General features: G+C 36.3%; 3 protein-coding genes across 4 annotated transcripts; 1 reads left to right on the forward strand and 2 right to left on the reverse strand.

The window, feature by feature from the left end:
• Positions 1-3,311: 3,311 nt before the first annotated feature.
• On the reverse strand, positions 3,312-4,175 carry LOC21405952 (E3 ubiquitin-protein ligase SGR9, amyloplastic). The gene has a single exon (XM_010109791.1). The coding sequence runs from the start codon at positions 4,173-4,175 to the stop codon at positions 3,312-3,314; it is 864 nt and encodes a 287-aa protein (XP_010108093.1).
• Positions 4,176-5,033: 858 nt separating this feature from the next.
• On the forward strand, positions 5,034-8,295 carry LOC21405953 (probable sodium/metabolite cotransporter BASS6, chloroplastic). Of its 2 annotated transcripts, none has more exons than XM_024173298.1 (8): positions 5,034-5,340; positions 5,427-5,506; positions 6,089-6,219; positions 6,380-6,573; positions 6,646-6,898; positions 6,984-7,237; positions 7,346-7,428; positions 7,836-8,295. In XM_024173298.1, the coding sequence occupies exons 1-8, from the start codon at positions 5,163-5,165 to the stop codon at positions 7,896-7,898; spliced, it is 1,236 nt and encodes a 411-aa protein (XP_024029066.1). In that variant the 5' UTR covers positions 5,034-5,162; the 3' UTR covers positions 7,899-8,295. The 2 variants fall into 2 exon arrangements, with proteins under 2 accessions (XP_024029066.1, XP_024029067.1); XM_024173299.1 differs by having other exon boundaries at positions 6,434-6,573.
• A 4,224-nt stretch (positions 8,296-12,519) lies between these two features.
• On the reverse strand, positions 12,520-13,071 carry LOC21405954 (E3 ubiquitin-protein ligase RING1). The gene has a single exon (XM_024173278.1). It carries the CDS (start codon positions 13,069-13,071, stop codon positions 12,520-12,522), a length of 552 nt encoding a protein of 183 aa, XP_024029046.1.
• Between the last annotated feature and the right edge of the window lie 210 nt (positions 13,072-13,281).

A 13,281-nucleotide genomic window follows, 5' to 3' on the forward strand; every position in this document is an offset into this window, starting at 1 on the left:
ATGATCGAATCTTAGAGTCTCATCTCTTCCCCTCTCTCTCCTTCGTAGAGGGCCTATAGTTTCTCTCTTTAATTTTCTTCTTAAGGCTAGAGTCTTGATGCTACCCCTGGCTGGTTGTCGGACTCCTGGCCCTCGCGATGGTAGCCTGGGTCTCGTGGGTGGTTCTTTCAGATGATGAGTATGGTATGGTAGCGGTTGTGGTGGATGGATCTGGGAGGTGTGATGAGTGGAGTGTTCGCTGCCATAGATAGAAGCTTCGGGGCTTTTGTCAATGCAAAATGCGAGATGTTTCTGGTGGGCCTGTGGCATGGGCGTCTCGATCTAGATGGTATAACACTTCCTTTAGGGATCCCCATATGTGGTTGTGTGGTTGGCAGTTATGCTCTTTTTATGGCGGCTCTTCTCAGATTTGATTATCTACTCCATGGTGCGATGGTCGGCTTGTTATCGTTGAGTTCCACTTGTTGGCTATGACTATTTTTTTCGTTGTTTTTATTGTTTTGTAATAAAGACGTTGATACTTGAGCCTTATTGGAGTTGCTTTATATTGTTTTGTTATTGTGTTAGTTCTATAATAACGGAGGTGGTTTCCCTGCCTTCTGACTTTATCAATGTGTCCCAAATATTTATTGATAGCATGGGCAATAGTATCCGACTAAATTTGTTTCTATGCCGTTTCTTTTGTGTCCCCATTATTTGTGATTTGGTATCGGTCGACAGGGTTAATTCATCGACTGTAATAGTTCTGTCTAATGAGTCTTGATCGTGCTCAATCTTTATGTGTCGAGCGGGTATTTCTCTATTAGGACTTGACACTCTGTATTCGGGGTCAAATTCCATTGTAGGTGGTACTCACTTGCGACTAGTTTGAGTACGTAATTTTGTTTTAATAAAATGAAAATTTTCAAAAAAAAACAAATCTAGACGACAAAGAAATTAAAAATGACAATAACTCAAGGACGATGATAACTTGATCCCATACTTACTAAAAGGAAAATAATCATAAAAAAAAATATGATAAATCCAAAAACAGAACACTAATGTCCATACATATACCTTTCAAAAAAATTTCAATATATAAAAAGACACAGAGAAAAGGAAAACACAAATATATCTCTAGCCTAGCTTATAATTCCTATAAACATTAGACAAGTCCTCAAATAATTGTATATTGAAAAAGGCTATGAACTATTGTCAATTAACAACTTGAAGCGACAAATAGGGTATGTTTGACTCCTTTCTAACCAGTCTAGAATGCAATATTCATGAAACATGTGAGAGCAAGGCATGAGAGTGACATGGGATCCAATCATCACCCCTTCCATACAAACCGCACATATCAACTTTGATTGTTGATCATCATGATCATCAATGCTTCCGCTGTATCTAAACTTCTTCAACGCCTCCATTGCCGACTGCAATATTGCTGCCACTGCTTCATCAAACATGCCCTCCATCAATTCTCCGGCTAATATCCGCAATTTCATTAAACTGAATTTATACTTATTAAGACGTGATAAGCGAATCATGTATGCTTAAAAAGGAATCATGTTCTGAAGGAGTTGGTATAACCACCGTCTTCTCAATCACAATGGTCATGTGGAGCTTATTGTAAGCTTGTGTTGAGTTTGCCGACGCGTGACCATGTATGACTCTACTGGCAAACTTTGAAATCTTCGTCTTCATGACTGTGCAATGGTATCGAATCTAATTCAATACACTCCATCCATAACATCGGATTCTCCAAAAGGAATAGGGATTGGTGTGTTGGTCAACATTCCTGCAATAGTGGAAAGCGATTCTGGTGATGATGCTAGTTTCAATCGACTAATTGGGCGCTCGAATTCAAGTGGTTTGTTGTAAACGCATTTGATCTAGTACTTCTCGGCTCTGCGCATTTTAGCTTTTGAATGAGCCTAAGACTATTGGGAAAACTCAATCTTCAATGAGCCCTTAGGAACCTGCTGCTTGAAGTGCTTAACAAGAGCTAGGCTCTTTATACAGGTTTCAGAACCCCTCCTCTCCGCTTCCTAACCAATGTAGGATAAAGGCATCTTTTTATTTTGCTAAAATCGTAACAAAAAACAACAAATCTAGACGACAATCCCAATCAACAAAAAAAAGATCTAATCTTAGAGTCTCTTCTCTTCCACTCTCTCTCCTTCGTAGAGGGCCTATAGTTTCTCTCTTTAATTTTCTTCTTAAGGCTAGAGTTTTGATGCTACCCCTAGCTGGTTGTCAGACTCCCGGCTCTCACGATGATAGTCTGGGTCTCGTGGGTGGTTCTTTCGGACGATGAGTGCAGTATGGCGGCGGTTGTGGTGTATGGATCTGGGAGGCATGATGAGTGGAGTGTTCGCTGCCATAGATAGAAGCTTTGGGACTTTCGTCAATGCGAAATGCGAGATGTTTCTGGTGGGCCTATGGCATGGGGGTTTCGATCCAGATGGTATAACACTTCCTTTAGGGATCCTTATATGTAGTTTTGTGGTTGACAATTATGCTCTTTTTATGGCAGCTCTTCTCAGATTTGATTGTCTACTCCGTGGCGTGATGGTCAGCTTGTTATCGTTGAGTTCTCCTTGTTGGCTATGACTTTTTTTTTTTCATTGTTTTTATTGTTTTGTAATAAAGGCGTTGATACTTGTGCCTTGTTGGAGTTAGTTTTTGTTGTTTTGTTATTGTGTTAGTTCTATAATAATAGAGGTGGTTTCCCTGCCTTCCGACTTTGTCAATACGTCCCACATATTTATTGATAGCATGGGTGATAGTATCCGACTAAATTTGTTTCTATGTCGTGCCGTTTGTGTCCCCATTATTTGTGGTTTGGTATCGGTCGACTGGGTTGATCCATCGACTGCAATAGTTCTGTCTAATGAGTCTTGGTCGTGCTCAATCTTCATGTGTCGAGTGGGTCTTTCTCCGTTGAGACTCAACACTCTGTACTCGGCGTCGAATTCCATTGTAGGTGGTACTCACTTGTGACTAGTTTGAGTACGTAATTTTGTTTTAATAAAATGAAAATTTTCCCAAAAAAAAAAAATCTAGACGACAAAGAAATTAAAAATGACAATAACTCAAGGACGATGATAACTTGATCCCATACTTACTAAAAGGAAAATAATCATAAAAAAAAAAACTATGAGAAATCCAAAATCAGAACACTAATGTCCATACATGTACCTTTCAAAAAAATTTCAATATATAAAAAGACACAGAGAAAAGGAAAACACAAATATATCTCTAGCCTAGCTTATAATTCCTATAAACATTAGACAAGTCCTCAAATAATTGTATATTGAAAAAGGCTATTAACTATTATTAATTAACAACTTGAAGCGACAAATAGGGCACGTTGGACTCCTTTCTAACCACTCTAGAATGCAATATTCATGAAACATGTGAGAGCAAGGCATGAGAGTGACATGGGATCCAATCATCACCCCTTCCATACAAACCCCACATATCAACTTTGATTGTTGATCATCATGATCATCAATGCTTCCGCTGTATCTAAACTTCTTCAACGCCTCCATTGCCGACTGCAACACTGCCGCCACTGCTTCATCAAACATGCCCTCCATCGATTCTCCGGCTAATATCCGCAATCTCATCAAACTGAACTTATACCTATTAAGACGTGATAGAAGCGAATCATGTAAGCTTAAAAAGGAATCATGTTCTGAAAGAGTTGGTATAGCCACCGTCTTCTCAATCACAATGGTGATGTGGAGCTTATAGTAAGCTTGTGTTGAGTTTGCCGACGCGTGACCACGTATGATTCTACTGGCAAACTTTGAAATCTTCTTTACGACGTCTTCATGACTGTGCAATGGTATCGAATCTAATTCATTACACTCCATCCATAACATCGGATTCTCCAAAAGGAAAGGGATTGGTGTGTTGGCCAACATTCCTGCAATAGTGGAAAGCGATTCTGGTGATGATGCTAGTTTGAATCGACTAATTGGGCGCTCGAATACAAGCGGTTTGTTGTAAACTGCATTCGATCTAGCACTACTCGGCTCTGTGCATTTTAGCTTTTGAATGACGCAAAAACTGAAGCAGAATAGAGGGTACGGTAGGGTTCCGTAGTCATATGAGAAAGTACTACTATTCTCTGCTTTAACAAAGATGCTAGAGAATTTCTCGATATTGGAATGGAATCGAGCCATTAATGTTTGCATATGTACGAGTTCTTTAAGGTTTAGAAAGGTATTATTTTGCTTCTTTTTAAAGGGAAAGTTGAACTTTCTACTATGTTAATCAATATTTGGTTTTGAATTCGTTCAGAATCTCAGATAGATGATTAGAAATCTTTTTGAAACGGCAAAAGAGTGATCTTGTTATATTGATGGTGTTCATTATTTGATAGGATATAGTGTAGATCCTCATTTTTATCCCAACTTTTTCATATGATCAAATTCATGCTAAAGTAATCTCTCTTTAAATTTTTAATATTAATTGATGTGATAATTTTTTGTTTATTATTAATAAAAAAATATTTTTATTTTTAATCCCAAAATGTAATCAAATCTCATTTTTGATCTATAACTTTGAAAATGTCTCAAAACAAATCCACGTTTTAAATGTGGATTTACTGCAGCAGAGTAGTTGTAATGTCAGTTTTTTCATGATATCTTGACATCTTTTCATTTTTTGTAATTGTAAATGACCATATCTTATATATATCCTACGAAACAATTTTCTTTAATCATGCTTTTATCTTTAATTTTTAAAAAATTGAATACGAGTACAACTATTTCAAAAAAAGTGAATTTTCATATACATTTATTATAATCTAACATTTGAAAAGAAATCTTATAAATGCATGTTGAAAATAGTGAATAGAAATCTTATTAAATGCATGTTGTTTTTCGAGTGTTTTAGGGATTTTGACTTGGGTTTTTTAGTCATTTCATAATAAATGAATAGGAAAAAATTGTTTAATTAATTATTATTTTTTTAAGAAGAGGTTAATGAGGGTCTATTAATGCAAAAAGTTCAATTCTACCTGCGACTGTGGAGTTGTTGGACAAACCTCGGTCAACTCAGAACTCCTAACTGAAAAACCTCACTTTGGCTTCTTCCTTATTACCATAAAAAAAAAAAAAAAAAAAACGATCTCCACTTTCGTCTGCTGCTGAATTAATCAAAGAGAAATGCATTTGAAGACGACCAAACATCCATGGCGGTTATCGCAGGTCCATCTCCATCGAAATCTCTCACGCTTCTCCTGTCGGCGTCTGGCCGAAGCTCCGCCGAAGCTTGACCTCCCGATCTCCGCCTCGCGCTCGCAATCTCTCGGGCTATCAATTCGTTTTCAGCCCATTAATCCCTGTTAGTTTCTTCGAATTTCGTTTTCAAAATCTTTTTTTTTTTGGGTGTTAATTACTGTTCTTTATTGGTTGTTTATTGATTTGAAGTGCGCAGACGTTTTTCGGAGCAGTTGCCCGGTTCTTTTGAATCGGAACAAGATCAAGATTTTGCTTCCAAAGATGCAGAGGTTGTGGTTATTCCTAGTAGTATCACTATTATTGTAATTTTCTATTATTTATTGTTTCTATAGTAATTTATAATCTGGTTTTTGATAGTTAAAGTGAGTTCATTGGATGCTGGTAAGTTACCCTCTTAATTTTTTTCATCAAATGTCAACCAAAATTGTTTGATAATGGCTTTTATATTTAATTAAGCTTATTGGATGTTGCTAAAATAATCCCTAGGAGTTTGTAGTGCTCCAGTGGGGATAACACCCCTTTTCTCAAAGGGGGATTTTTTTTTCTGTCCCCTCCCCTCTTTTTAATGTAGGATTCTTCGATTGTGACAAGAATAAAATATTACAACAGGCATAGACATGTGAACACATTGTAGAAAAACAAGAAGTCGTGACTACTCTACTTTATATTTGACTTCTGTTTGATAATTGTCTCCAAAGTCTTAAACTACCTAATGCACTATTCTAAGTTCGTCTTTTATGTGATCTGTGCTGGGTGGTGCTAAATTTTTGGAACTTTCTTTGTAAAGTGATTTTTGAGCCGTGATTTTAACTTCTTTTTATTTTTATTTTTTTATTTTATATTTGTTTCAGACCCTTGAGCAAAAGGAGGTTTCAGCTTTGGAGATTTTGAAGAAAGCAAACTCCTTTCTACCTCATGTTGTTCTTGCTAGTATCCTATTGGCTTTAGTTTATCCACCTTCCTTTACATGGTTTACCACCAGGTTTTTGAACCTTCTTTAGTTGGATTTTTTGGTTAGTAAACAATATGTTTGCAATTTTTAAAGGATTCAGAAGCCACACTGAGAGTAAATGGGAGTAATAAAGGAAGTTATGTTCTGCCCAAAATATGTACTTAGTGTTAGATTTGTGATTTGATTTCAGGTATTATGCACCTGCACTAGGCTTTTTAATGTTTGCAGTTGGGGTTAATTCCAGTGAAAAGGATTTTCTTGAAGCCTTTAAGAGACCAGCAGCCATACTTGCTGGTTATGTTGGTCAATTTGTGGTCAAGCCGCTTCTCGGATACTTATTTGGCATCATCTCTGTTGCCGTATTTGGTCTTCCAACTCCTATAGGTGAGATTCGGATTGCTCAGCCATGAAAACAGTTTTTGTGCTTGAACGGACTATTTTGTAGTTCTTTTTCAGGTGCTGGGATTATGTTGGTATCTTGTGTTAGTGGTGCGCAGCTCTCCAATTATGCTACTTTTCTGACTGACCCGCCAATGGCCCCACTAAGCATCGTCATGACATCACTTTCTACGGCTACAGCAGTGGTTGTCACACCGTTGTTATCGCTCTTGCTCATTGGAAAGAGACTGCCTGTTGATGTTAAAGGAATGGTGTCTAGCATTCTGCAGATTGTAATTGCGCCAATTGCTTCAGGCTTGCTTCTGAATCGGTGACACACTTTGGACCAAATAATTTTATTTACACTAACATTATTTCAAGGGGTCCTTGCTTATGTTATGAAATTGCATTCTCAGATTCTTTCCTCGACTATGTGATGCTATTCGTCCCTTTTTGCCTCCACTATCAGTATTGGTTACTGCTCTCTGTGTTGGAGCGCCACTTGCTATCAACATTAAGTCTGTTTTATCACCTTTTGGAGTAACCATTTTGTTGCTCATAGTTGCATTTCATTTAGCGGCTTTTGTAGCCGGTTACATCCTCACTGGAGTGGTCTTTCAGAAGGCACCTGATGTGAAAGCATTGCAAAGAACGCTATCCTATGAAACAGGTTTCTCTATTACGTCTTCTGTGATCAATATACCAGCAGCAGAATTTCTCAAACCATCTGATTGCTTTTTTTTTTTTTTTTTTTTTTTTTTTTTAATGATCATTCCAGGAATGCAAAGCAGTCTTCTGGCTCTTGCACTTGCAAATAGATTCTTCCAAGATCCACTTGTTGGTGTGCCTCCAGCGATTTCCGTAAGTCAATATCTTGCTCCTCTGTTTTGTCCTGTTTAAACCTTGTTATCTCATTGCAACAAGTATATGTTTCTTGCTTTTTTTTTTGTGACATAATTTTCCTAGCACATAGATTTGGTAGTCTTTTATTGCTTAACCATGGTTTTTTTAGCTATTTGTGGAGGCAACTGTAGTAGGAAACAAGCAGGTTATTCTTACTTGTCTCGCTTTCGTCCATAAGCGGAGATGATTTTCAGTTCTTTGATTGTTTAGTGCACTATATTTACAGTCATGACATATTTAGTCTTATAATATACTTTAATTCAACTTCCATAGAAGTCTACCACTTAAACTTATAATTTCTTAAGCCCTTTTGGATTCAGGCTTATTATGTGGAATTGTAAACATTCTCATTCTTTGATATGCAGACTGTGATCATGTCATTGATGGGATTCTCGCTTGTCATGGTTTGGGCTAAAAAGAAAAATTAACTACAGAGTGGAACTGCCCGCGCTCGGGACACCTGAGGATGAAAGCATTTGGAGGCAAGTACAGAGCTGCCTTCATCAAATGTCTATATTGCTTTGGATAGATTCGTTTCCTTATTATATTTATTTTCAAGAATGTTAAACTCCATTCTTCATATCTGATGGAAAAAGAAAAAGAGATTCCCTGCTTAAAACATAGGGGAAGAGCCCAAATTTTTATGCAGAGCCAAGATTATTTTCCTTCTTTGCTCACGCCTGTTTACAAGAGATGGAGAGTGATCTTTGTCATCTTAATGAGCATACACACGCATTTGTCCCTGAATATGAATGCTAGCTTGTTACTCAATGAACATTGTCAAGTTCTGAATTATTCTGATTCCAAGTTTACAAAAATTTTATAGAAAAGATTATTGAACTTGTGAATCTCTTTTATGTTTTTATCTATTTACAGATTCTTGTTGGGTGTATGTATATATATGTGCATACATGCATACAAATGGATGATAGTTATCTTTTTATTTTTTATTTTTTTAATAACCTCTAATCACTGCTGAAAAAGAAAAGTTATTCATAAGAAAAGGAAGAAAACAACCAAATAATTATTTTAACAAAATAATTTGGTTTAAATTATAAAAGAGAACTATAATCTGATAAAAATAGTTATTCATACGACAGATATAAATAAATGAATGGGTTACATAGAAAGTTCATCTGATTCTCTCAAAAAGAGGGGGGAAAAAAAAGGTTCATCTGAATGTTTTCCCTAGCTTAATGAAAAGAAAAACATCATGAAATCCAAAACACAAATAATAACAAAGCTAATCTGGAATTAATAGAGATGTTTATTAATTGGCCTTGTTTAGCCACGGCAGAATACAATCCTCATGAAACTGATGAGAGCATAGCATGCGTATGAGTTGGGACCCACTCATCACTTCTTTCGTGCAAATCAAACACGTCATTACGTTTGACTCATCATCATGATTATGATGGTGATCATCATGATTATGATGATCATCGTAATTATCATGATCACTAACTCCCTCGTATGTCAACCTCTCCAACGCCTTCACCACCGACTCATCTGCCGCCCCCGGCATAGATCTGGACTCCAAAAAATTCTGGAAAAAGCCAGCTCATGAATGGATCTTCATCATCATCATCACCATCATGATTATCATTAACAAGTGGGAGCAAGCACTCTTGAACGTTAAGCCAACCTTTGAAACTCTTCATGTGGAACAGTTGAGCGCCTTTCAATCCATATCTTCATCACAGCCAGATCACGAGCGGCGACCTGCGATATCCTTGCTACGACGTCGTTGAGGCCACCATGCAAGGCTTCTCGTCCATCTATATGCACTGAAGAGTCGTACGGGCTAAGCAAGTTCCAAAGCAAATTATCCACATCGTTCTCTCCAACGTCAATAGAGAACGGAATTTCTAAGCCGGATAGCATGTCCGCCACGACCGTCCTCCGCTTGGCGTCGGATGCTCGTAATCTGTCCAACTGGTGAGAGATTTCTTTGAAAGAATCATGTATTAATTTGACGTCCTCCCTCGGCGTTAGAGTCTGAGTGGATTATTTGAATTACGTGGACGAAAAGTAAACCTAGAGCTTGAATTCTTTGAATCATATCTGGGGTTAATCGACTCCTTTGCCACGATAAATATGTTAACTTTCAATTGGATGCATGTCGAAAAAAAAAAAAAAAAAACCTTTCACCGGACATTGATGCAAAAGTAGAATTATTTTTTGGCTTGGGCAAAGGAGAGTGTAAGCTGCAGGTTGTCATTTAGACATGAATACATAGAGCAGTCAGAAAGACCTATAATTTGACTTCTCTTGGGGTTCTAATTGTATAGTATAAGATTGAGCGGATTGTTTCAAAATTATTATTATTTTTTTTTTAGAATTAGTGTCTTGTTAAAATCTGCTACGTGTAATGATTCTTTTTCCAAAAAAAAAAAAAAAAGAAGACTGATCAGAACTCCTTAGCAAAAATGATAAGAACTCCTTACTGGTTATACATGTGTCCGCAAATTATTTTTACCGGAGAAACCGCTAATGTGCATACTCTCTGTTTTCTCCTCGTTAAAAACAAATAAATGACTAAGGCATGTTCATTTTATCGATTTGAGTTTTTAATTTTAATTTTATTACAGTTAAAAGTTCTCATAAAAAGTCATATCTAACTTTACCTCTACAGTAAAAAACTCTAACATAAAATCAAAACTCAGCTCAAATTGAATCTCGAATCAACGAACTGAACGATGCCTAAATTATTTAAGATTAATTGTCATTAATACTTGAAATAATTACACTACATTAGTTTAAGATTTTGCTTTTTTTTTTTTCCTTTTAATACTTTCGAAAAAAAGAAAAAAAATATTGGATAGGAAGAGAAAAACGCTAAAACTACTCTTCTACATTAGTTTTTTTTTTTTTTTTTTTTTTTTTTTTTTTTTTTTTTTTGAAAAATAAGTATAAATCGAAAAGTATAGAAAATTTGTTTCCTTTTACGAATTAATCTTAAGTAAAATAGGATAGTAAATAACATGTATGTGGTTCATTTACGGTTATCTACATAATTATTGAATAAAATTTCTCCATTTTTTTCATGTATACACACACTTAGCCCTGGAATATTATCAATGCTATTTTGTTACTCAATGGACATTGTCATCTTCTGAATTAAGTATTCAGATTCCATTGTTTGCCGCTATAGATAGTAAAGCTTTACTGTATAAACCTTGTTTTGCCACCTCTCAAAACATGGTTTTGTGTCCAGATGCCATGCGATTAATATATGTTGGGGTCAGATTTCGTCACTTAATCTTAATTGTATACATGTTAACTCGAGTCGACTAGACTTGAAAACCATCATCCAAGAGGACCTCTCAGAAGGATTCAGCAGCCAAAGACATTTAGAAGATGATCCAGTTTGAAGATCAGCCTGAATCGACAATAACATCTGGAGTCAACTGCGACTGCTCGACAGAATTGATGAGTCAACTGCTCTAAAGAATATTTTAAAAATTTTCTAAGGAACATTCTGTTTTGGGATTTTGGGAAGTTACCAAATCGCACCAAAAGTGGTCTAAATCTCAGAAGATACGAAGTGAATGAGGAAACAATATCAAACACACAATCAGAAAGTCAACTCTATTCAAGAAAGAGAAACTAGCCTTAATTGGGAAACAAGAGTTTACAGCTTTAAAAGGAGGACTTCCCTCAACGTCTAGAGCATTCCAAGAGACACAAAATCGTGCACTACCTCTGCAATTCGCCCTAGAGCCGCCCTCTCTCTCTCCCCTCCATTATTGTCTCTCTCAAGCTTTATCAAGCTTCTTTGTACTATTCTCTACATACATAGTGCAAACAACACTACAATGAATGTACCATGGGTTATCAGTGGAACTACTATAAATTTTGTTATTGTCTCTTTATATTCTACACTTTACTTTATCATTTATACGCTAGATCATCCTAAGCAAACGGATCAAACATCTACCACCCAGCAAATTGGTCATTAACCCTACTACAAATTCTACTATTGGAAATTGACCTCCACAATATACTTCTATGACACAAACATTTGTATTAAAAAGATGATTGGATTTGTGAATCTTTTTATGTTTTTATCTGTTTACTTCCAAGATACAAACTTTTTTTGAGGCAGAATTGGGGTTGTCATGCTATTGATTATACTCACAAATATGGCTGGCTGGATCTTTGGTTGGAATGTGATTCTTCTTATATATGTTGTATAGCTTCTGACTGTTCGCAGTCTAGATGTCTAGATGGACTACAACTATCTCTCAGTTGAGTATTATGAATTTCAGAGTTTCTCATTATAGATAAAACAATCGAGTTGCAGATAAACTGGCATGTAAGGTATTTCATTTGAATGAGGCAGAATAGTCGCATACGACTCTTGATTCTGTAGCTCACTTTTTTTTTTCTTTTTTTTTTTTTTTTTTTTTTTTTTTTTTTTATAGAAATAATTGAGGGTTTACCGAGTTATCCATCTTAACAAGAAGCACAAGAATTTTAAAAACCTTGGCACAAGCAAAGGCCTTAATGCAATTGCCTTAATTAGTGGCCTAGCCTTCAGCCGGTCTTAAACACAAGGTCGGGGATCGACTTGTTTGGCTCCTTTGTGTGGGGAAATCAAGATCTCCAAATTTGGACTTTTAACATATACTCAATATTTTAAACTTAGAATGCCAAAGAGATCAAAAAATAAATCATATATAAATTCAGAATTTTGTGAGCTAGAACTTCAAAAAGTGAATTAAATTTAATTGTTCGCGTAGTTCACTTGAAGTGAGAAAGTAGGACAAAATTAAAAACGAGAAAAATATATAGTTAAAAAATATGCATTTTGAAAAAAAAAAAGAAAGAAAAATTCAAGACTCTCCGCATAAAAAAATAAAAAAAGTCGTGTCATTGTAATCAAGTATAGATGGCGCGTGCCTTAAAAAGATAAAACGATATTTAGGCAACTCTTTCTTGTTTTTGATTTTGTTCTTTCTTTGATTAAGAAATCAAATGAAATCGAAAGCCATAAACAATATACACCCTAGTGTGTGTGTGTGTATTTTTGGGCAAAAAAGAATGTTAAATATCATAGTCGCTGCTAGTAGGCAACTCAAAGCGACATAGGGGACATGTATGAGTCCTATATAGCCAATTGAGAATGCAATCACCATGAAAAAGATGAAAGCAAGGCATGCGGGTGACGTGGGACCCAATCGCAACCTCTTCCATGCAAATCACACACATAAATCCTGATTGATCATCGTCACAACAAGTAGTTGTAGTATTATCATCATTACTTCCTTCATATGTCGTTCTCTTCAACGCCTCAACCGAGGGTTCTGCAGCCGGCGTCGATCTTAGCGCTGCCGCTGTAACTTCCGGCAACCTTTCGTGGAATAATGTTAACGGTTCGATCAAGGGCGGCAGCTGATCATCGCCATCCTCCAATAGCTCCCAGTGTACGGACCAATTATCATTCCACAAATCGTTTATTATATTTACAACGTTGTCGTCGTCAATGTGCATCACCAAGCTGTTGTCATATTCCCTGGAAATATGAATATTATTATTTTTCAGAGACCTCTGCAAATTAGCCTCAAAAATCCCGAGCAGGCGATTATGATTGGACATTGGCATGAGGAGAGAGATGGGGTATATATATACAAAGAGGGAAGGAAATCAAAGAGAGGTTGGAGAGAGGAATTTTCGCTTTGTTTTCTTGAGGGTCAGAGAGAGGAAATATTAAAGCTATTTTAGTTTTGAAGGTTAATTTAAGATATCCTCCTATATATAGAGATTAGAGGCGGTCGCTAATAATCGCAAGCAAACTAGGACTAGTAT

Source organism: Morus notabilis, unplaced genomic scaffold (assembly GCF_000414095.1).
Source record: "Morus notabilis unplaced genomic scaffold, ASM41409v2 Scaffold87, whole genome shotgun sequence".
Lineage (NCBI taxonomy): Eukaryota > Viridiplantae > Streptophyta > Magnoliopsida > Rosales > Moraceae > Morus > Morus notabilis.